Genomic DNA, 22,402 nt, shown 5'->3' with positions numbered 1-22,402 from the left:
GTCGATAGACGGAAAAACGAAGGTAAGGGACGTTGACGTCACTTCCTGGGGCCCAGGGTTGCCCTTAGTTACCGGAAACGCGGAAGGTCGGTTCCAGCTAAGAGCTGATCTCCGGGAGAAGAGCGAGCAACCAGCCAGAAAGGAAACACTGGAGGAATAAGCGAGTTTTCATGTGGGCTCCTTCCAGAAAACAGCTTACGTGTTAAAAGCTTGCGCCCTCCTGGCCCTTATAAGTGAAAAGGTGGGGCCGGCTGGGCTGCACATTGCCAGGTTTTGCAGGGCTGAGGGTTATATTCCCATTTGAATTTGGATGTGACTTTGGGGAAAATAACAAGTACCTGTGGAACTTCTTGATACATTACCCCTTGTCCCTCCTTCTGAGAGACAGAGGAATAATATTTTTAAAAGGTATTTTGTTTTCATTTAAAATAGCAGAACACAAGCTGCATTTTTACTTATTATGCATAAGAGAGTCTTTTTACAAAAATCTGGAGAACTCTAGGAAAATCTATTGAAATATAAAATGCTTGTCTAATATGCAACATGCTTTGCAACTATAGATGACATTTTATATTTCATCTGTAAATAATAAATATTTAAAGGGAAGCTTTTTGTAAAAGGATTATGTTATTTTATAAATGTACTAAAGAATATCTTGCTCTTTGAAATTAGGATTTTTATGAGTAATTTTCAAATGATTCTGTTTAAAAGAAGAAGGAAAAAAAAAAGGTAGTGCCCTGTCAGCAGTAACTGTAAACCAGTTTTTTTTATTATTATTATCCCTTGTCTCAGATAATCAGTTCTGTGCTAATTCGGCCTTAAGAAGGTATCCTGGTTTAGAACTGCCTGAAAAGACCGGACCTAGCCCACTGGACCAAAGTAAAAATCCCTCTTCCATAGGAAGTAGTGGTGCCTTCAGAACACACAATTGTATGATCCAAACACTGGTGCACACACATGATGCACAAAGCACAAGCTCTGGGTCATGATGTAGGGACAAACACTGCCCCCATCTAAAGAAAAACCCCAGGGACCACTACAATGGTTTCTCCATTAATACACAGTATGTATATTAAAATATATTTTTTTCTGCGTAAAATATTTCTTCAAACATTTGGCTACAGTAAGAAATCTTAAATTGATGGACTTCATAATCCATTTGGAAACTATGTTTGATCTGATAACCTTAATATTAAATACAAAATACCACCACCACCTAAAAACCAGATTTCATGCAAAAAACCAAATTTCTAGCTTCTCAAAAATCTGAATACCCACACGAGAACAGTCACTTGGAATGGGTACCCCTTTCAACAAATAATTTTCACTCACTCCAGTTTGTCACAGACCCCTGCTCATTTTATTACACCCTTCCTATTATGGTTATTGGCCCTAACTACCTCTCCCCCACAGACATTTTGAGTATTTTAATCCATTGCAAAGCACTATGCCTGTGATGGTTTGGTTCTGGTGTCAACTTGGCCAAGTAATGAGGCCCAGTTGTCTGGTCAGGCAAGCACTGGCTTGCAAGGATATTTCATAGCTGGGTGATAAACTGAAAGACTGCTGAATTAAATCATCAGTCAGTTGATTACATCTGTGGCTGATTACATCTGAGCTCAACTAAGGTGTGTCTCCCACATGAGATAATCCAATTAATTGATGGCTTTTAAGGAAGAGACTCTTTCACTCCTTCAGCCAGCAAGCCTCTCCTCTGGCGTTTGTCCAGACCCTTCATCAGAGCCACCAGCTTCACAGTCTGCACTACAGATTTTGGACTCTTCCATTCCCACGGTTGCATGAGATACCTTTATAAATCTCCTATTTACAGATCTCTCCTGTTGTTTCTGGTTCTCTAGAGAACCCTGACTAACACAATGCCTTAAAGGAATTTTTTTTCTCAACAACAAAAAACATTCAAATTAAACCCTACCCTTAAAGAAGTTAAAATCATCTGCCGATAATTTTATCTACCTTAAATAAAAATGTGCATGTTGAAATTCTTATAGTTTTGTAATCTACACAAGTAGAACTAAACAACTGAAGTACTTTCAAACAGGTTAGCTAAGTAGTTTGAGAAGTTTGGGGAGCAAATTAGGGTTGGAATCCCTGTTCCAAGACTAATAATTATACACCTCCGGGTAAATGACCTAAACCTTTTAAAATTTAATTCAGCTCTCAAATGATTATAATACACCTTTTCATAAACCTACTTTTAGAATTATTATATACCACCTGTATAGAGGATGTTCTAAATGCTAGTTCCTTCATTTTGAAAAACTTAAGCTGAAACTATAAGTTTAATTAAATCATATATATTATTTTGTATGATTTTCCAATAAAGCTTAAATTATCTTTTAATATGGAACTAGAAAAAATAATAAATTAAATTTTTCCTAGTGACAAATAATTGCAAAGGTCCTGAATAGAAAGATACCACCTAATTCAAAAAGAGTATGAACAGGTGCTACATATTCCCACTTGAAAACACTAGAACTCAATCTTTAGTACTTCTGCTTAACTTTGTTTTATGCCTAGTCCTTTGGTGGAAGAAAATAATTTTACAGGACATTAATTTTAAAAATATGGTTCTATTTCATTACATTATTTTGTTAAAGCAAATCAAATTAAGTCAGATTTTTCTGTGGAAATCACATTAATCTTAAATTCAGGTGCAAAAAAAATTGGAGGTTGGTAATTCTGCTACACACATAAAAATTATTCATACATTACTACAGAACTATTTAATATAACTTTAAAAATTTCGGTGAAAAAAGTAGACAATATATGATTTTATTAATAAATAGTGCGAAAGCATCAATGATAACTATTTAAACATTACATTCTTTAAACATCCATATCTTGGCTTTAATATTGTACATACTGACCTCTATGCACAGGGAATAAACATATGAAAATAATTTCCATTTCCATGCATAGGTATTCAGTTATAATCCCATTTACAAATTATTATGCACAAGATAACCCTTTGCCATAATTAATATTCATTTGGACAGCCGTAATTAAATGAATATTAAATCAAGCAACAAATATCCTATGTTCAATATGCTTCAGATGTTATATAGATTGCAATATTTAATGTTATTTAAAACTTAATTTCCTTATTTTCTTTAAAGGGATACCTTTTATATATGTGGGTGCTCAACTTTTGTTTATGTGAGAGCTTTACTGAAAGTTGAAGAACGTGTTCTCTGACCATTCAATAAGGGTCTTATTGTATGCCTCTTTTCCTAAGAGAACCAATACATTTTCTCATCTTTTTTCTCTAGGCATCATTTTGCATATTACTAATGAAAATGCTTACACACACCAACCCCCAAATCTGTCTTCACAGGAACATTATAAAGTTAAAAAAAAAAAAAAGTGGTTCTTTATATTTAAAAAAGTCAAATTCCAGTAACACTAATGCTAAAAGTGACATCAATTAAATTTCTTAGCATCCACAAAGTGATATTTCCATGAGTTTTCTATTATGTGCAAATTTATTTTCCTTAAGAAGTAAAATGAAGTTTGAATAGTACAGTCTGTGGGGTGGTGACATCTGCAACTGCCAGTTCTTGCCCATCAACAAGTCCCAATTCTAAAATGGAAAAAAAATAATTATTCTGAGCAAAAATCTCTACAAAAGGAAAACAACACACACATACAAAGACTTTTGTGGTCTTAAACATCCGAATCCAGTTCTCTTTAATTTGATTTCACAGAGATTTTTTAAATATTCCATTAATAGTTCAGTTATTTCTATTAATGTTTCTACATTTTTAAGTTATGATCATATCATCACTTACAGACATTTTAAGTGCAAATCTTCTACTAGAATGAGCAGGTAGTGCTTTTACCAAAAAAGAAAAAAAGCTATCAGTAAATACACTTATTTCAAATACCTTTCAATGTCTTGGAGAGATTTGGCCTTGTTCGCTCTTCAATAGAGGTTACCGACTAGAAAACAAAATAATCTAAATCCAATGTGCTTTTAATGTAAAGCATACTAAAATGAAATCAAACTTTTAATATAATTTTTTAAAAGAAATAAAAACTGCATTGATCACCTGTAAGTAAAGTGTTCTATTTTTCCCCTCTAATGTGGCTGTAATGGCTGGAGATTTCATCTGCCTAAACGTAAGCATGAGGAAGAAGTATCAAACAGATTATTTTTGGAAAACAAAGCAAATAATTCTTCTTAAAGTTTTAAAATCACAAAAATGGCTTTTACAACATTAACAAAAATACAGAACACTTACAGAGATGCACTATTGGTTAGATAATCCAAAACCTCCTGTAGTTTAGCTGATGGAGAAAACTGAATATTTTGAGGGAGCTGGCTACAAGCTGGACAGTTTTCCTACATATATAAAACACAGGTCACAATGGCATATGCACCAGTACTAGTCTCTTTGTCAACAATGAAATGAAAATCAAACTGTTGTTTTAACCACACATTTCCTATAAACAGTTTTTCTTATGCTTTCAAATCTACTTTTAAATAGGCCATTTTTCCTAAATTACTTTGCTACATGGTATTTATTTTCAGGCTATACTACAAAAGATATATAGTCAGTACAGTTCTGGAAGTTGGGAAATATAATACTAAAGGTGTGGGCAATTTCGTTCAAATTTCTGACTAGTAATTAATATTTAAAATCAAAGCGCATGGTTCAAAAAATTTTCATTAACGTAATACTACTAACCTTTCTCTCTGCTTCAAATGTATATGTGTACAGCCCATCTACATCATTGAATACCAAGTAATTATTAAGGGGAATGTATGCACTGTAATGGAAAACATGTTCATTTTTATATAAGTCAACTCAATCAGTGATTTACATTCATATTAAAAATGAAATCCATTACCTTGTGGCTATTTTAAAAACCTCAGTGGCACACACAGCTGAAGAGAGGAGAAAATAAAGATGCTTTAACTCAACAAAAATTAGACAATTAAAATCGGCAAATTTTAAAAGTCAGTTATAAATCAGAAGAGACAAATTATCTTAAATACAACATTTATGTTTACTCTCCATGGCTACTGATAATTATACACATAATTATACACATATACATACACTAAAACAAAATACTGAGAAAGCAAATTTTATATCTCCATCTAAGTTATAGAGTAATAATTGCCTATTTTCCTCCCTCTTTGTCAGATTAATGAACAGCTTTTATTCTGCTTAAAAAGAAATGGTACCAGAATGTTTAACTAGGTTGAACTTAAATGTCTGGAAATGGATAAGGTGATGGTAGCAAATTATTGTGAGAATAATTAGAAGTACTGAATGGAGTGTGAATGTGGTAGAAAGGGGAAGTTTAGATCATGTACATCACCAGAAGGAAAGCTTGGAGGTTAAAACATGGGAATGTATAAAACAGTGAATCTCATGGTGGACAATGTCTGTGATTAACTGTACAAATATTAAACAGTTCTTTCATGACCTAAAGCAGATGTGCAGCATTATTACAAAGAGTTCATTATAAAGGAGTATATAGAAAAAATAGTGCCTGTTGCAAACTATGGACCGTATATAACAGTACTATTTTAATTCTTTCATCAAAAGTAAGAAATGTACCACACCAATACTATGGGTGAATAATGGGGGAGATAAGAGGTATAGGAGGATTTGGGTTTTCACTTATTTTTATTTCTTTTTTGGAGTAATGAAAACATTCTAAAATTGATCATGGGGATGTAGGAACAACCATGTGATGATACTGTGAGCCAGTGAGTATATATTTCAGATGGTTTGTACGGTGTATGAACATCATATCTACATAAAATTGCATTAAAAACAAAAAGAAAAAGTAAAAGAAATGGCACTAAAATGTCCCATTACTGCAGAGCACTTTACCATGACATGAGGCAAAAAATATACACAGTCCAAAAGCTTTGGGAGTTTTAGACAGCTTAATTAGAGCACTTACTTAAGAAATACCAAATTTCTAGAATACAATTTTCTGAGATCAAGTAAGTACAGAAATATCAATTTAGTGTCAAGATACCGAATCAAAAAACAAAGGGAAAAAAACTGAACAAGGCAGAGGTTGAGGAACTGAGAAGCTGAAAGTTGAAAGCTGTAGCCTGGCACAGAGGCGCAGAGCCCACAGGAGTGGGTAGGGAGTTGAGGACTAGGAAGTAAACCAGGCCACGTTCCTTGAATGCACTACCCTGACCAGCACAGCCCTGTGACAAGCAACTCACCCCATACCCCAAGCACCTGAACCCTGTCACCCACTCCCATTCCCCATGCTCCAAGCATCCCCGCCCCACCAGCCCCCAAGCACATGTACCTGCCCCACAGTCCCCAAGCCAAGTGCAGCCCAACCCACCTCTCATGCAGCCCTCCCAAGTACTACTTCCCCCTCCCTGTTCCCTGAAGGCTGTTGCCAGTACATAAAGGCTACAGACACTAACTCCATACACAGGCTACCCCCGCCCCCATCCATAGTGTCGCACAGCTTCACCCTGCCCCTGCTGAGCTCTGCGCATCAGTTTACATCATCCCAAGTCCTGAAGTTCGTCCCAAATCATGACCTTCAGCTCTGGGAACTTCAGTTGATGACACTCCTAGACCCACACATGTGCACAGGCCCCCAATCACATCCTTCAGCTCTGGTAACTTCATTTACCAGACTCTTACACCCACGCATGTGCACAGGCCCCCAATCACATCATTCAGCTCCGGGAAATTCAGTTTATGGCAGTCCAAGAACCGCACATGCACACGGCCCTCAGTTACACTTCCAAGCTCTGAGAAAGCGCTGACTTGCACAGCCAGGTCACATCTGCCGCAACAAATAAAGACATAACACTGACTTGCTGCCACAGCTCTAAACATGCACACAAAGGGCACCATGCCCTAGAACAGCACACACCAGGGTTACACCCCGCCAGACCAGTGCGCCCACACAACTACATCCTCCCTAGCCGCTGGGTGCCCACGTTCACAAGCATCAGCATAACATCTCCAACCTGCACCTATACTTGCCCTGAAACAAATCACTGCACTCTTGTTCCCCACCGTACCTGCGCATCCATCCTGCTGCACATCCATCTTTTGCAAACATAAGGCCTTAGACTACAAAAGAAATCAATTCCCAAAGTAAATCAAGATATTTATATGCAACAAAAACAACAGACAATCACTGCCCATATCACAATGCAGACAGGTATAGCCCTCCCTAACGACCAAATTAAAACACCAGAAAAGACACAGACGTTGGAACAACTAATCAAGAATGTTCATACAACTCTACTTAATAAAATAAGTAGGATGGCAAATGACATAACGAGATCAAGAAGACACTAGAAGAGCAAAAAGAGGAATCTGAAAGAAAAATAGTGGATATCACAGAGATTAAAGACCGCTGACCAAATAAAAAACATCCTAGAGGCACACAATACCAGATGTGAAGAGACAGAAGAAAGAATAACCGATAGAGAGGACAGGATAACTGACTTCAAAGACTCAAAACAGCAAATGGCAAAAAAAGATGGAAATAATGTGAACTGGATCTCAGGGAAATAGACAAAAAACAGGCACACAAATATAAGAATCATTGGTGTCCCGGAAGAAGAAGAGAGGAATAAAGGGCCAGGAAGAGTACTTGAGGATATAATGGGGGAAACTTCCCAACCCTTATAAAGGACATAAATATATAAGTCAAAGAAGTCTAACAAACTCCAAACAGAATAAATCCAAATAGGCCTTCCCCAAGACACATACTAGTCAGTTTGTCAAATGCTGAAGTGAAGCAGAAAATTCTGAAAGCAGCAAGACAAAAACAAACTATTACATACAAAGTAAACCACATAGGACTGAGTTCAGACTACTCAAGTGGCACCATGGAGGCAAGAGGGCAGTGGATCCTGAAAGGAAAAAACTTCCAGCCAAGAATCCTGTACCCAGCCAAACTGTCCTTCAAAACTGAGGGAGAGATTAGTTTTCACAAACAAACAAGTCCTGAAAGAATTTGTCAACAAGAGACCAGCCCTACAAGAAATACTAAAAGGAGTTCTGCCGGCTGAAAAAAAAAGACAGGAGAGGAATGTCTGGAGAAGGGTACAGAATTGAAGAGTGCCAGTAAGGGCAATTTAAAGGATAAAAAGAGGTTGAGGGTAAAGAATATATAGATCTGACAAATAAAATAAAAAAGATAAGATGGTGGAATCAAGAAATGCCTTTTCAGTAACAACTCTGAATGTTAACAGACCAAATTTACCAATTAAAAGACACAGATTGGCAGAATGGATTAAGAAATATAATACAGCTATATGCTGCTTACAAGAGACTCATCTTAGACAAAAAGATACAAATAGATTGGAAGTGAAAGGATGGAGAAAGATTTTCCACACAAGCTGTAACCAAAAGAAAGCAGGAGTAGCTATGTTACTATCAGACAAAATAGACTTTAAATGTGAAGACACCAAAAGAGACAAAGAAAGATACCATATACTAATTAAAGGGTCAATTCACCAAGAAGATATAACAATCATAAATGTTTATGCTCTCAATCAAAGAGCTCCAAAGTATATGAGACAGACATTAGCAAAACTGTAGGGAGCAACAGATGTTTGAACAGTAATTGTAGAAGACTTGAATACACCACTCTCCTCTATAGATAGAAAAACTAGTCAAAAGATCAATAAGGAAATAGAGAAGTTAAATGACTTGATAAATGAATTAGACCTAACAGACATATATAGTTCACTGCACCCCAAAACACAAGTATATACATTCTTCTCTAGTGCTCATGGAACATTCTCCAGGATAGATCATGTGCTGGGATACAAAACACGTCTTTATAAATTTAAAAACACTAAAATTATTCAAAGTACTTTCTTTGATTGCAATGGGGTGAAGCTGGATGTCAATAATCACCAAAGAATGAGAACATTCACAAATACATGGAGATCAAATAACACACTCTTAAACAACCAGTGGGTCAAAGAAGAAATTGCTAGAGAAATCAGTAGCTATCTGGAGATGAATGAAAATGAGAATACAACTTATCAGAACTTATGGGATGAAGCAGACTGTGCTGAGAAATTTATTGCCTTAAATGCCTATATTAAAAAACAAGAAAGAGCAAAAATCGAGGACTTAACAGCAAACCTGGAGGAACTTGAGAAAGAACAGCAAATTAACCCCAAAGCAAACAGAAGAGAAATAGCAAACATTAAAGCAGAGATAAATCAATGGGAGAGCAAAAGAACAACAGAAAGAGTCAATAAAACCAAAAGTTGGTTCTTTGAGAAAATCAGTAAAATTGACGGGCCACTAGCAACACTGACAAAGAAAAAAGAGAGAAGATACAAGTAAACTAAATCAGAAATGAGAAGGGGTGCGTTACCATAGACCCTGAAGAAATAAAGGAAATCATAAGAGGATACTATGAACAACTACATGCCAACAAACTAGACAACTTAGATGAAATGGGCAAATTCCTGGAAATACACAAACAAGCTATACTGACTCAGGAAGAAATAGAAGAGCTCAATAAATTAATCACAAGAAACGAGATTCAATCAGTAATCAAAAATCTTCCTACTGGGTGGGCCATGGTGGCTCAGCAGGCAGAGTTCTCACCTGCTATGCCGGAGACCCGGGTTCGATTCCCGGTGCCTGCCCATGCGAAAAAAAAAAAAAAAAAAAATCTTCCTACTAAGAAAAGCCCAGGGCCAGATGGCTTCAGAGGGGTATTTTATCAAACATTCCAAAAAGAACTAACATAATCCTGCTCAAACAGATTTTGGAAAAGTTTTTCCCAAAAAACTGAGGAAAAAGAAATAGTACCTAACTCATTTTATGAAGCTAATATCATTTTAATACCAAAACCAGGTAAAGATGCTATAAGAAAGGAAAACTACAGCCCAATCTCCCTAACGAACACAGATGCAAAAATTCTCAATAAAATATCAGCAAATCAAATCCAACAACACATTGAAAAGAATTCTATACCATGACCAAGTGGAATTTGTACCAGGAATGCAAGGATGGTTCAACACAAGAAAATAAATTAATGTAATACAACACATTAACAAATCAAAAGGGAAAAATCATACGAATGAAGGTTGTGCTGCTACAAAAAGGAACAAAGTCGTGAGGCATGTAACTATGTGAATGAACATGTGGGACATTTGGTGAGGTAAAATAAGCCAGAAACGAAAGAGCAACAATGGTATGATCTCCTTTAGAAAGTGCTCATAAGAAAACAGGGGCCAAGATCGTAAGCTTTTAGAGGAGACATATTAAGTCTGGAGTGGTGATCATTATTTTTGGGTTCTGAGATGCTGTTTTATATATATATAATCTGATATTAGAGATAAGAACAAAGTCGAACAGGTTGGGGTTAAAGCAATCCAGAACAAAGGGTAAGGAAGACAGTGACTGTATTTTAGAACCACCCATACTCTTTCAGACTAATGGAAGAAAGGTTTATTTGGTCTGGAACTGAAATTTTCTGTACCACATAATCTAACTCAACCTATCTGTATTGCACACTTGAACAACTGAAACACAGGGAGCACAAAATAAGAAAGAGGTCCTTTAATCCTACATATATTATTGTAATGTCTGGATACAACCTAGAGTATATTAAGCGGATAATCAAAAAGTATTGGCAAAATCCCTTGAGGGATGGGAGAAAGTCTATGGAACTATTAAACGTTACCATTAGGGAATCCCCTGTTATCGTGTCAAACTTTAGGGACACCCAAATCAATAGGTCATGCCCTCAATCTCTAGGCTTACTCGTGTGAAGCTTATGTAGGTAGTGGAGAAGCTTAGACTATCTATAGGCATGCCTAAGAGTTACTTCTGGAAGACCTCTTTTGTTGCTCAGATGTGGCCTCAATCTCTCTAAGCCCAACTCTGCAAGTAAACCATTGCCCTCCCTGCTACGGGGAACATGACATGCAGAGGTGAAAGCCTCTCTGGCGACATGGGAAATGACTCCCAGGGATGAGTCTAGCCCTGGTACCATGGGATCAACAATTCCACTCTGACCAAAAGGGGGAAAAGAAGTGTAACAAATAAAGTAGCAGTGACAGAGAGAGTTCAAATAGAGTCAAGAGGCTACTCTGGAAGCTGTTCTTATGCAAGCTTCAGTTAGACCTTGCTACCCATCATAATGGCCCCAACCACAATCATTCCAGACAATCCTAAAGAACACCCAGGGCAATACATAAGATTCCACAAGGGTTCTATGCACTAGAGTAACTTTCCAGAAACCTACAACCTCCAGATGGGTCCCTGGTCCAGATAAGTTCTGAAACCTAGAGGGCCCAAATTCTCCAGAACATCAGATAGTTCCATCTCCCTACCCCATATTAGTGACAGACCCTTCCAATGAAAAATTTAGAATGGCCATAGCCCAAACACCCCTAAAAAGAGGGATAGAAAGATCAAAGATAATGGTGGAGTTATACAAAAAAGATAGGATTTAACAAATGAATATGAATGCTGAATCATTAAACTGATATCTCCTAGTCTCCAGTATCTTAGAGACGCTAGAAGTAAAAACCTAAAATCATGGAATTGTAACCCATGTCAACCTCTGAAATATGTTCTATAACTAATTATGGTGCTGTGCTTTGAAATGCATTGCTTTTTTGTATATATATATTTTTCACAAAAAAAAGAAGGGAAAAAGCCGATTGTGATGATAAGCCTTCTAGTCTCCTATATTCTGGAGCAGCTAGAAGGAAAAATCTGAGAGGATAGCATGGTGGCCCATGACAAACTCTGGGATCTGTCCTGTACTTATTGAAGAGTGCTTTGAAAACCACTGCTTTTTATTTCTTTGCTTTGTATATACGTTATACTATACAATAAAAAAGTTAAAAAAAAAAAAAAGACTGAACAAAATTAAATGATGGCCTGTTTTTCCTTACCTGCAATGACTGCATTTGTGGAAGCTACTGCAGGAATGATTCGTTTTACAACACCTAAAAAAAAAAAATTAATTAAAATATGATCTTTTTTTTTTTTAAAAAAAGCTACTTAAAACTAGACAATTTGACTAGTTTTAAATATCTTGATTTTTTACTTTCAAGTGCGCAAACAAACTTAAGTTTAACCATAAATCAGTCTTCTTTAACAGTCATCACTTTGTGGCATATTTAGAATCTATAAAAAGTTACAATAGCAGAGAAAAGTAAACTCTCTCACTGAGTTCTATGTAAAGGTAAAATAACACTACAATAATAACAGCAAACAATTAGAGTATTTGTTGTTCCAGGCAAAGTACAAAAATTAAATAAGATATGTTTCACAATATTCTTGTGTTAGTCTTAATATCCTGAATTTAAAGATAAGGAAAATGAGTCTGAGAGAAATTAAATAACTTTTCCACAGTTTAGGAGATCTGCCCCAAAATGTATACTCTTAACTGACATAATATACTATACTATATTCAGTATATAATATACTATACTATACTCAGTAAGGTTTGAGTAAAATATGAAAAATAAATTACATAATTAATACTCAATTAATAGTTTCAGCTATTTGATTAACAAAAATTTATAAGACAAAAAATCTGCCTCTTATTACCTTTCTTTTTGCTTTATAATCTGACCACAGAAAATATTGAACATAGCTCTGTTTCAAACCTACTTTTTTCAGATGAATAATCACATATTAGCAATGAGTTTAAGAGACATTGCCCAATAAAAGCCCCCACCACCATCACCAAAGCTGGGGTGAACAAGAAAGGGGGACTTTGTTATAATGTGAGCAAGAAAGGGACAGAATTACTGATTTGGCCATTTTACTATCAATTTTGCTTCTGTACTCCTAGTCAAGACACTCCATCATCCAAAAAACAGAATTGAAATAAGTTTATAATTTCTGATCAGGACAAATTGAATTCATTTAATTTAAACAATTACCAGATGTCTACTACATGCCTGACATTGTTCTAGGTATTGTGCATAGTAGCAATGAGGTATCTGCTCTCAAGAGCTTTCCTCATGATAGGGAAGATAGTATGTAAGTAAATATATAGGAAAATTTTAAATATTGGAGAGTTCTATAAAGAAAATAAAACAAGGTGTGTATTAAAGTGATGATGGTGGAGACAGTACATTAGATAGGATGATCAGAGAAGGCCTCCTTAGGGAGTTGAAGCCTAAACCAAGATAAAGAATTGGCCATGCAATGCCCTGGGGGAAGAGCATTTCTATAGAGCAAATAGCAAGAGGGAAATCCCTAGGACAGGTATGTATAAAAGGGTAGATGTGAAGTATTTTTTGCATAGAAAAATGAGGGAGCCATTAGCACTGAGTAATGATAAACAGGGAAAAACAAAACAAGTAAAACAGTGAATGGCTGTAAAGTCACTGTAGGATGATCAAGAGAACCAGTTAAGTTGATACTTGAGGATAAGGAGTCAGCCTTAAGGCGATCCAAGAAAAGAGCATCCCAGGCATAGGGACTAGTGAGTATTAAAGTGTTAAAGTAATAAGCCTGGTGTGTTCAAAGAACACAAAGCAGGTCAGTTTGGGGAGTGTGTACCAACAGAATTTTCACATGACATTACTAAAACATTAGTAAATATGAGGAAAGAATCACAGAAGAGAAATAACAGAAATTTTGAAAAAAAGAAAGCTCCTCCTAATGAACTTGGTGATGATCTTGAGCAAAATTCTAAAAAATATGAATTACACTACCTGGAACAGGAAGCAGTGATAACTATGATTGAACATTATGACTGTTCACTGAGACAAGTTATGATGGACTAGTCTCATTTAGTTATTACCACTAGCTTGGCAACTCAGGAGAATGTGGAATACAAAATACTTAGGCTTCAGTACAGTATCTGAAAAGGTCTTTCAAGACATCCTAGTAAATAAGACAAAGAAATGTGAAGTATTCAAAAAGGTCTGATTAATAGAAAGAGATAATCATAAAAGGGCCTGTATAGAGATATGATTCAGATGTCTCTCACACAGTTCAGTACTTAAAAAACTTAATCAAACTTATTTGGAAAAAAGATAAAGGAAATATTATGAAATTGTTAAGTAAAAAGAGGTAGAAAGAAAAGATAAAATGGCATGCATAAAAGGATATATACATGGGGGTGGGGGAGGGAGGGAGGGAGAGAGAGAGAGAGAGAGAGAGAGAAGAGCAAGTTCAATTTCAAGAATAAATGTGCAGGGACCTATACTTGAGTATAAAACAAAACAAAAAAATCCTGCCAACGGGTGCTGAAGGAACAGACTGTGTAGCAGGACTGACTGTAAAAATTCAGAAATGGATAGTACAATACTACCTGATTGTAGCATAATAATATAAGTACACTGAATGAAACTGAATGTATGATAGAGGGAGAAGGGCTGCAGGCATCTTATGAAACCGGAAGGAAAGGTAGAGGATAAATACTGAGACAGTATAATTTAGGAATGCCTAGAGTGGACAATGATGGTGATTAAATGTACAAATAAAAAAGCATTTTTACATGAGGGAGAATAAATTAAAAAAAAAAATCTGCCAGACATATAATAGAGCAGTGTGACTTAACAAATGGATATGTGAAGAAAACTTCCAGATTTTGGTGGACAATAATCAAAAGTATAGCAATATAAAACAGGAAGCAAAAAAACTCTTCCCTCCTTTAAGACTGCATCCATTATCAGAAATCATAATCTAAATACAAGAGCAGTCCTGGAATGCTGCATTTTAGCTTAGACAGAAGATATATGGATAACTGGAATATGGTTACAGAAAAGCAACATGGTAGAGATTTGAAATCGTGTAACATGACAAAGGATTAAAGGTTTAGGGATGGGATAAAGATTTGGAGGAAACAAGATCACTGTCCTCAATATGTTAAAAGCTATTATTTAAAAGGAAATTAGATATTATATAGCACCCTGGGACAATATGCAGACCAAACTAAGACAAATATGTCTGTTTAAACTATTGAGTAAGTATCTAATAGCCTTGTCTAAATATGAAAGACTCCCTCAAGAGGTGAATTTCTCTTCAGTGAAAAATCAAATGGACAGTCCAACATGGATGACTGAGGGCTTTTCTGAACCTGAGTAAATAAGACTCAACGCTTATATTAAATTCCTCTTAGCTAAGCAGTAGTATGGATTCTACTGAGCTCAATTTCTTCCTACTCTGGGGCACCAGAAAACTATTATTTCCAAGGTGCCTAAATTTTACCTCAAAGGCATGGCACTGTCTCAAATCACATCCATTACTGCCCTCAAAGAATTATCAGCCTCTAAAAAAAGGATAATTTCAAGATGACAACTGGCTAACTTACCTTGAGTGAGTCTATATGTAACACCTCTAATATTATATTGCGACGCTCTCTCTAAGGACTTTTGGAAAATCCACTGAATGTGGGCAGGATCATCTCCATCTAATGGAACCCCTTCTGTTTGTTTGTTTTTTTTTAAAAAAAAAAGGGGGAGGGAGAGGGAAACAGAATTCAGAATTATGTAATCATAAAGGAATTTGTTTTTAATGTAATTATCCAAATGAATAATGTAGATGAATACATAATTTATGCAATTCTAGATTATTAAATTATGTTATTACCTCCAAAAGGTTGCTCCTTAGGCCACTGCAATATTCTTACATACTCAATACAGTGTTCTGGTAGCCTGGGCATAGAGGCAATGGTGCACATGGGAAAATTAACCTGAAATTACAATTTACCTTTTTTAGTGGAATTTAATTACAACTATTTTTTTTTAATTTTTATTAATAAAATCAATCAACATACAACACAAATTCATACATATGATACCCATTACCCTTCACTCTCATTGACCACTAGTATTTCCCTCTACCCAATTTATTTTAACATTTGTTTCCCTTATTATTTATTTATTTTTAATCCATATTTTTTACTCATCTGTCCATACCACAGATAAAAGGAGCATCAGAACAAGGTTTGCACAGTCACAGTCCCTTGCAAAAGCTATATCATTATTTAATCTTCTTAAAGAAACATGGCTACTGGAACACAGCTCTACAGTTTCAGGCACTTCCCTCTAGCCTCTCTAATATACCTTAAACTGGTTATCTATATAATACGTAAGAATAACCTCCAGGATAAACTCTCAACTCTTATTTGAAATCTCTCAGCCACTGACTCTTTACTTTGCCTCACTTCTCTCTTCCCCCTTTTGGTCAAGAAGGTTTTCTCAATCCCTCAATGCTGAGTCCCAGCTCATTCTAGGATTTCTGTACCACGTTGCCAGAGAGATTTACACCGCTGGGAGTCATGTCCCACGTAGAGAGGGGGAGGGTAATGGGTTTGCTTGCTGTGTTGGTTAAGAAATAGGCCACAACTGAACAAAAGTTTTCTGGGGGTGGTTCTTAGGACTAATTTTAAGTAGACTTAGCCTATCCTTTGTGGGGATATGTTTCACATAAGATTGAGGGCTTGGCCTATTGATTTGGTTGTCCCCACTGCTTGCGAGAATATCAGTCCTTCTCCATATGGGGAAGCTGAATTTTCCCTCTTTCTCACCATTCCCCCAAGGGGACTTTGCAAATACTTTTTTATTCACTGTTCAAATCACTCTGGGATTTATCAAAGCACCACTCTGGAGAAACTGCTAAATCTCATGCCCTACTCAAGGTTCCATGTACTTATGGTGTTCAATTAAACTGTCCATATAAGTTACGTTAGGAGATGCACTAGTCCAAATATAAATTTTGTACCAAATAAACATTTTTTGCTTTAGTCTCCCACGTAAGTTAAAGTTTTAAAATATGAATTACCATCTGTTTTCAACACCCTGTAATATTGACACTCCTTTGTTCTTCCAATGATGACTATTTTTAAATTGAACTTCTGGGTGTGATCTACTTTTAACTATTATTTATAATTTAACTTAGCCTTCCATTTATATAAACAAAACATTTTTATCATTCATAACATTTCTAAAACTAAGAGGGGGCATCTGAGTCACTTCACTTAAGGTAATCTGCCTATAAAGATAGGTTTGCTCTACAAGGTATATAAATTTAAGCTTTGTTAGACCATAAGAAGAAAACTGCTGAATAGAATCTCCTATGTGAGCACCCTGTTGTTTACCTGATATTTAAATCTGAAGGCATAAAATAAACCAAAACAAGTTCACAGAGCTAAATCAATTCTAAATAAATACTCTTAAGATTGTTTATATTTTTAACTCAAAACTCCAACTGTCATTTAAGTGGGTCTTTAGAGCCCCATCTTTGGTGGAAAGATCTTCCTCATACCTTTATTTCCCTGAAACAAGTATAAGAGAAAATCAAAGAAAGTAAATTATAGCTCTATCCCAACATATGGATAAAAGTAGATTATAGCTCAATCCTAATGTATGGCTTTACAATTCCCCTTGATCTTTATTCCCCAAATAAGAAATTAATATAAATTATAAAAACAGCATAATATCAGAACTATACTATTTATTTAATATTTTCCTCAAATAGGGCAGAATTTCATATTTTATCATCTTTCTTCTTGCCATAATTTTTAAAATATGGTTACACCTAATTAACAATCCTAATATTTACTAAATTTAGTAATCCAACCATAATTTCTATTCCAGAATGCTATAAAACAAATCCAGGTACTTTTCTGCTTACCTGTGGTGGATAAAGTTCCAGTGTACATTCAATACAAGCAGTCATTCCAGGCAAAATCACCCTGGCATTTCCCTTAAAACCTTCTGTTCCCCCATCTATCAAAGGGACAATGGAGCTTGGATCTAACACACCATCTTCATAATTTAGAAGAGATATCTACGAAAATTATTTGAAGGGTTTAAAGGCAGACAGAAATAAGAATTCAAAGAAGCATGCCCTACTACTCAATTTTGCTATTGAATATCAATGTAACAAAAATCAAGAGGTTATGATATTAACAAGTTATGTTCTCACCTAAAAACCAATGACTAGCAATAAACAGTGAACTACATCTACTTAATCCAAAATTAAATAAGATCTGACTTTTCAAAAATATGACATGCAGTTCTAAGGGCAGCAACAAGAACTCAGAGAACCATATCAACACTAAAGTCTTTACCAGCATGCCATTTATCCATCTTCTGGCAATGATAGAGTCCAGTCCACATACAATAATATGAAATTCTATGAGAAAAAAAAACACAGTTTAGTTTTTAAAAAAATGCAGTTACATAAAATAATTCACTGTCAGGCAAACAAAAACTGTATTTTTTTATTTCAAGCACACACATATGGCTACTAATCCTTAAATAATCCTTACTCAAATCAACATAGAAAGATGTGTCTAATAGTGTCAATTAAGAAAACAGTGTTATTCTCTTCACTCAGTCAACAATTGTACTAGAAAGTCAACACTTAGAGAGAAATGAAAACAACAAAGAAACAGTCTTCAAATAACTAGCAATATTTGATGGAAACCTATAACTAAAAGTTAGTAAGAAATTAGTGAGAATTTCAAGTAGACAACTTACGTCGATAGAAAGTGTCATTAAAATCCTGAATCTTGTTGAAATGTCTGAATATAAGTAAAGGAAGTTTTTAATTTCTAAAACTGAGTTTAACAATGCCATAAGGAAAAACTATGAATGTATATTTAAAATAAGAAATATTATCAATGTTCAAAGGAGTGGAATTCAAGGAGTCTGACAAAATGAAGCTAATCCTACTTCTTGACAAAACCTTTTTTCTAACCTTCTCCCCTCCCCCAACCACTGCAAGTAGTTTCTTTCACCCCTGAATCCTCACATCACTATATTTTGTCTCTGTTAAGAGGCACACTTTCTACTTTGCTTTAGCTATTTTTCATATAAAACCATAATGCCCATGAAGGCAAATTATGTGTCCTCAACTACTGGCTTCAAGCAAAGATATGATGAACATATTTAGTGATGGAAACAAATACATTATAATCCCTAATTAGCTAAGGGATTTCAAGAGTTACTGTAAAGCTAATGTTTTTCAAATATGGATTACTTCAGTAGTTTTTACAATTGCTAATGATTTATTGTTGTGGGGGAGTGTTTTTTTTGGGGGGGGGGAGCTTGGGGGGAGGATGTATGAAATCTTCCTCTCTTATTTAACACAGTTTTCCTGTGATGAGAGGCTGCAAAGAAAACCTCATCCAAAAATTAGCTGCGGGTTTAGGTCAATCATAGCACTTACCATTTTAACTGCACATTTATAAAAACACATTCTGGGCATTTGCCCTGAGAAGCAGCTGTAGGACTTCAGGGGAAAAGAAGTGCTGCTTTCTTCTGGAGACTGCCTCAGAATCTGGTGGACCTCACTGTCTCCTACAATTCTGGGGTTCTGAGCTGATCGAAAGTGCCTCAGAGAAGGAAACTGTCCAGACCAGCTATCACCTCCACTCCCAAGCTACCCAAGCAACTCTCCAGTTCCTCAGACCTCTCAACACATCTAGAAGGCAAAGAGTCCAAATTCTGCATCATAGGACATGGATGCAGAGCAGAGCTTGGTTAACCATCTTGGTGCTGCCTGCCTATGTGATGCTGAGGATATTCTCCTTTTTGTGCCTTCCAGAGAGGATTCAAATTTCCAGTTTGTAAGCTTTGGAAGATGCTTGTGGAGGACTTGTCGCTATGGAGACATGTGAACCTGACATCGATGATGATAAAAGCCCCTGTTGCAAGGCGTCTCTTCCAGAGATATGTGGGATCGGGGCTCCAATCACTGCGTTTGGGAGGATACCTGATCTCTGGCATGAATGGTGGGAAATACATTCCAGTTTTGATTAAGGAAGTTGCCAGGAGGTGTCCCCGCCTGACAAAACTGGAGGTACATATTGCATACCTGAGGAAACTTCAGATCACTAAACTTCCCCAGTCCCTGAGGAGTCTGGAACTGCACAACTGTGAAATTTCCAGGTCCTGGCTTCTTAAGGAAAGCAACTTCTCCCCACTACCATTCTTGCAGCATCTTGTCTTGGATTGTGTTCCTGCATTTGATGACAGGCAGCTAAAGGCCTTATCCAGGCTGAAGGCACTTTGTTCCCTAGAGCTCGTGGACCTTCCTCTAGTGTCTGATGAGGGGCTCATGATGGCCCTCCCTGAACTTCAAGGCCTTTGCAGCCTAAAGCTGGTGAACTGCTCCTTCTCCGCAGATGGGCTCCTACAAGCAGTGGGCCAGCATCTTCAGAAGCTACAAAAGCTCGTTATCAGTATAAATGGGCTAACAAACAAAGGACTTTCTCAACTAGAAAGAATGGATTCACTGCAGCATTTGGAACTAAATCGTTTTTCCACTGGTGAAGACTTCCCTTCTACTACTCACATCCTCTCTATTCGCCACAAAATGCCCAAACTCAAAACTTTCAATATTATGGACATCTACACCCCAGACCAAGGGAACGATGGGGCCAGGGCTCATCAGTGGGAAATGATGCACCACTAGGTTTGGTAAATAGTCATCCACTGGACTACCTGATTCAGTTCCAACCAAATATCATCCAATGATTATTGGAAGTGATGTCATGACAGACTCAAACCCACTCCTCTCTACACCCACCGGGTCATTTTATTTATTCCTTTTCTTGCCTTATTCCTCTGAGGTTCCTATTTCTCGGGGTATTTTGAGCCCTAAGAGGATAAGACTTAGTGAAAACTGTTCAGAGCTCTGGCTTTTTGGCCAGACACAGGAACTTGAAGCACAACTCCAACAATTAATGTGTTTTGTATTTTTTTGTCAAGTCATATTAACCTTATGCAAGCTGGTTTTATAGTAGGAAGAGTGAGTATCCCTCTTAAAGATATTTTGAATGCATGGCAATACTATAAGTAAATGCCCCTTTCACCTCCTATGCAATCAATAGGGCTGCTATTCTTGAGTAGATGGCCTCAGGTTGTATCCATAGGCCATGGATACATGGCCTTCGGGACAGGAAAAAGTAAAAGGATGTGACTGAGGTCAAAAGAATCCTCAGGTTTTCAATTTTGGAACTGGGGTCTCTCCCAAAATGGGGGTTCTGGCTTAAGGACACACGGCTGATAATGACTATGAGTTTGTGATTGTATAGTTATTTTTTTCATCACGTATTTGTATATTCATCATGATCATTTCTTAGAACATTTGCATCAATTCAGAAAAAGAAATAAAAAAACAACAGAAAAAAAAACACATTCTGCATATTTGCAAAAATATATTTTACTTTGTTCTAATGAAGAAATTATAGATTTAATAAACATAAATTATATTGCCTTTCTAAAACTAAGTAAACAAACATTAGATCTTCAAAAAAAAAGCAAAATGCAGATGGTGTATAATATGCTTGTCCTAGATTTATCTATACAGTTATAAAAAATAAATTAAATTCTAGCCTGCATCCATTCAGACCCCTATTCCTTTTGAATGCTAGGCAAGCAGGAGCCATAATCTGCAGCTCAAAAAGCAGGTCAAAAGAAAGCCAGACGAGAAAGGGCGAAAATTCAACTTCCCCAAGTGGAGAATTCTTGATATTCTCACAAGCAGTGGGGACAACCAAAGCAATAAATAGGCTGAGCCCTTAATCTTGGCGTTTGTTCATATGAAACCTAACCCTGCAAAGGGTAGGCTAAGCCTACTTAAATTTAGGCCTAAGAGACATCCCCAGAGAACTTCCTTTTGTTGCTCAGATGTGGCCTCTCTCTCTCAGTCAACACAAGCAAATTCACTGCCCTCCCCCTCTCTACGTAGGACCTGATTCCCAGGAGTGTGGACCTTCCCGGCAATGTGGGACATAAATCCTAGAATGAGCTGGAACTCAGCATGAAGGGATTGAGAAAACCTTCTCAACCAAAAGGGAGAAGAGTGAAATGAGACAAAATAAAGTGTCAATGGCTGGGGGATTCCAAACAGAGTCAAGCGGTTATCCTGGAGGTTATTCTCGTTAGTCAAGATGTAATAGAGAGGCTGGAGGGAACTGCCTGAAAATGTAGAGCTGTGTTCCAGTAGCCATGTTTCTTGAAGATGACTATATAATGATATAGCTTTCACAGTGTGACTGTGTGATTGTGAAAACCTTGTGTCTGATGCTCCTTTTATCTACCTTATAGACAAACAAGAAAAACATATGGATTAAAAATAAATAAATAATAGGGGGAACAAATGTTAAATTTAGTAGACTGAAATGCTAGTGATCAATGAAAGGAAGAGGTAAGGGGTATGGTATGTCTGAAATTTTTTGTTTTCTTTTTATTTCTTTTTCTGAACTGATGCAAGTGTTCTAAGAAATGATGATGATGATGAATATACAACTATGTGATGATATTGTGAGCTACTGATTATATATCAAGAATGGAATGATCATATGGTAAGAATGTTTGTGTTTGTATGTTGTTATGTTTAATAAATAAATAATTAAAAAAAAAAAAAAAAAGCCAGACCAAGCACTGGAGAACTGGCAATAG

The 22,402-nt window shown here is 36.3% G+C and overlaps 1 protein-coding gene across 4 annotated transcripts in view; it reads right to left on the bottom strand.

The window, feature by feature from the left end:
- Positions 1-2,571: 2,571 nt before the first annotated feature.
- Positions 2,572-22,402, bottom strand: part of UBA3 (ubiquitin like modifier activating enzyme 3) — a 32,542-nt gene continuing 12,711 nt past the window's right edge. For all 4 annotated transcript variants that reach the window (XM_077128747.1, XM_077128749.1, XM_077128748.1 and 1 more), the window contains 12 exons: positions 18,473-18,516; positions 18,061-18,125; positions 17,622-17,777; positions 15,576-15,678; positions 15,298-15,411; positions 11,915-11,968; positions 4,873-4,909; positions 4,710-4,791; positions 4,263-4,363; positions 4,071-4,134; positions 3,906-3,960; positions 2,572-3,601 (listed from right to left, as the gene is read on the bottom strand). In XM_077128747.1, coding sequence (XP_076984862.1) covers positions 3,513-3,601; positions 3,906-3,960; positions 4,071-4,134; positions 4,263-4,363; positions 4,710-4,791; positions 4,873-4,909; positions 11,915-11,968; positions 15,298-15,411; positions 15,576-15,678; positions 17,622-17,777; positions 18,061-18,125; positions 18,473-18,516 — 964 coding nt within the window. In that variant the 3' untranslated portion in view covers positions 2,572-3,512. The remainder of the gene's footprint in view (positions 3,602-3,905; positions 3,961-4,070; positions 4,135-4,262; positions 4,364-4,709; positions 4,792-4,872; positions 4,910-11,914; positions 11,969-15,297; positions 15,412-15,575; positions 15,679-17,621; positions 17,778-18,060; positions 18,126-18,472; positions 18,517-22,402) is intronic.

The sequence above is a fragment of the Tamandua tetradactyla genome, chromosome 15, assembly GCF_023851605.1.
Source record: "Tamandua tetradactyla isolate mTamTet1 chromosome 15, mTamTet1.pri, whole genome shotgun sequence".
Taxonomy (NCBI): Eukaryota; Metazoa; Chordata; class Mammalia; order Pilosa; family Myrmecophagidae; genus Tamandua; species Tamandua tetradactyla.
This window is presented reverse-complemented; position numbering and strand designations above follow the sequence as displayed.